This window comes from Plectropomus leopardus, unplaced genomic scaffold, assembly GCF_008729295.1.
Source record: "Plectropomus leopardus isolate mb unplaced genomic scaffold, YSFRI_Pleo_2.0 unplaced_scaffold18889, whole genome shotgun sequence".
Lineage (NCBI taxonomy): Eukaryota > Metazoa > Chordata > Actinopteri > Perciformes > Serranidae > Plectropomus > Plectropomus leopardus.
In genome coordinates, this window is record NW_024620373.1 from 1 (window position 1) to 1649 (window position 1649).

Here is a 1649-nt window from a genome sequence, read left to right on the forward strand (position 1 = left end):
CAAAAAACAAAAACAATCAAACAAAAAACCCTAAAACCCATGGAGAAGAGTAAATAGAGTAAATAAAAAGCCAGAGTGTGAGCTGTGAGGAGATGAACTCCAGCTGTTATTAGAGAGCGTATCAAAATCTTTGCGTTTACATGCAGTTTTTTAAAAGAACTTTGTTATTGGTATTTTTTCACTTTTTCTCTTGATAGACAAGCTCCATGTTTATGCTTTTATTATGCACTCTGGATCTTATTTACTTCCAACATACTTTCATAGTGTGAATCCGTTTACTCTCATTGTGAATTAGAGTTAGAAAATGGAAGGCAGCCACCCGCCACCCTATCGGCTCATGGGCCTAAAGTTGAGTATCACTGGTGTAAAGCTACAGCATAAAGATACTAAACGCTTGTTTTTGCCTGCAGCTCCTGAGGTGGTTGGGAGGCAGAGATATGGACGACCTGTGGACTGTTGGGCCATCGGTGTCGCCATGTATATACTGTAAGCACTCATAAATATACCACAGTAATTTTCTGATTATATTTAAGTAACGTTAACAAAATGTGTTTCATCCTATACTGTTCTTTTCTTCCAACTCACAGTTTGTCTGGAAACCCTCCTTTCTATGATGATGCAGATGAAGATGATGATCGTGATAAGAATCTTTTCCTAAAGATTTTGTCAGGGGACTATGAATTTGATTCACCATATTGGGATGACATCTCAGATTCTGGTGAGACAGAATCACTTTATTAAAATGCATACGCGTGCAGTCGTATTTTGCATTCTACTGCTGGTATGTTTAAAATCAGAATTTTGGAAAGCCATGTTCATTGTTGTCATTTTTGTTTGTTTGTATGTAGCCAAAAACTTAGTGGCATCCTTGATGGAAGTGGACCAAGATCAGCGTCTGACTGCCCAGGAAGCTATTGCCCATGAATGGTAAAAAATAAAGTTAATCAAATATAAATTGTGTTCACACCAACCAAACTTATTTTCCAGCATGTTGTTATATTTGTGTTAATGAAAAAAATTATTTTGTTTCTTCTCTCAGGATTTCTGGAAATGCTGCCTCAGACAAGAACATCAAGGATGGCGTTTGTGCACAAATAGAAAAGAACTTTGCCAGAGCAAAGTGGAAGGTATTACTTATTATATACCTAAAATGTCAATGCATGTTTATATCCTTACTTTTATAAAATGTGGTTATAATGTCTATGACCTATGTCTCCTGTTTTCACATCACTTAATACTTCTATTCCACATTTCACTGGATATATTGTACTTTTTACTTAACTTCATTTATCTGGAAGCTTTAGTTACTGGTTAATTTACAAGTTAAGATTTTTGCATAGAAAACATGAGAGAAGTTTATAAATATGACGTTTAGTTGTAAATCAAATTACCCAAAAGTTAGCAAGTAGTCTGTTAATCAATTAGGCAGTTGACAGAAAATTAATGCAATCATCATTTATTTTGAATAATTTTAAGTTTTTGATGATTATTTTTTATTTTCATACTTGAAGTACATTTTGTTGATTGCACTTAATTACCTTAACTTAAATAAATTTTACTTGTCACGGAGTATTTTTACAGTGCAGTTTTAGTACTTTTACTTAAGTAAAGAATCTGAACACTTTGTCCAACAGAGGAATATACACCCT

At 34.0% G+C, this 1649-nt stretch overlaps 1 protein-coding gene across 1 annotated transcript; it reads left to right on the forward strand.

Annotated features, from left to right (window-relative positions):
* Positions 1-410: 410 nt before the first annotated feature.
* On the forward strand, positions 411-1127 carry LOC121965171 (caM kinase-like vesicle-associated protein; the record flags this gene model as incomplete). The annotated part of the gene is made up of 4 exons (XM_042515329.1): positions 411-486; positions 588-718; positions 849-927; positions 1040-1127. Coding segments are annotated over 4 exons (374 nt in total), but the record flags the coding sequence as incomplete, so codon positions are not given.
* Positions 1128-1649: the final 522 nt, after the last annotated feature.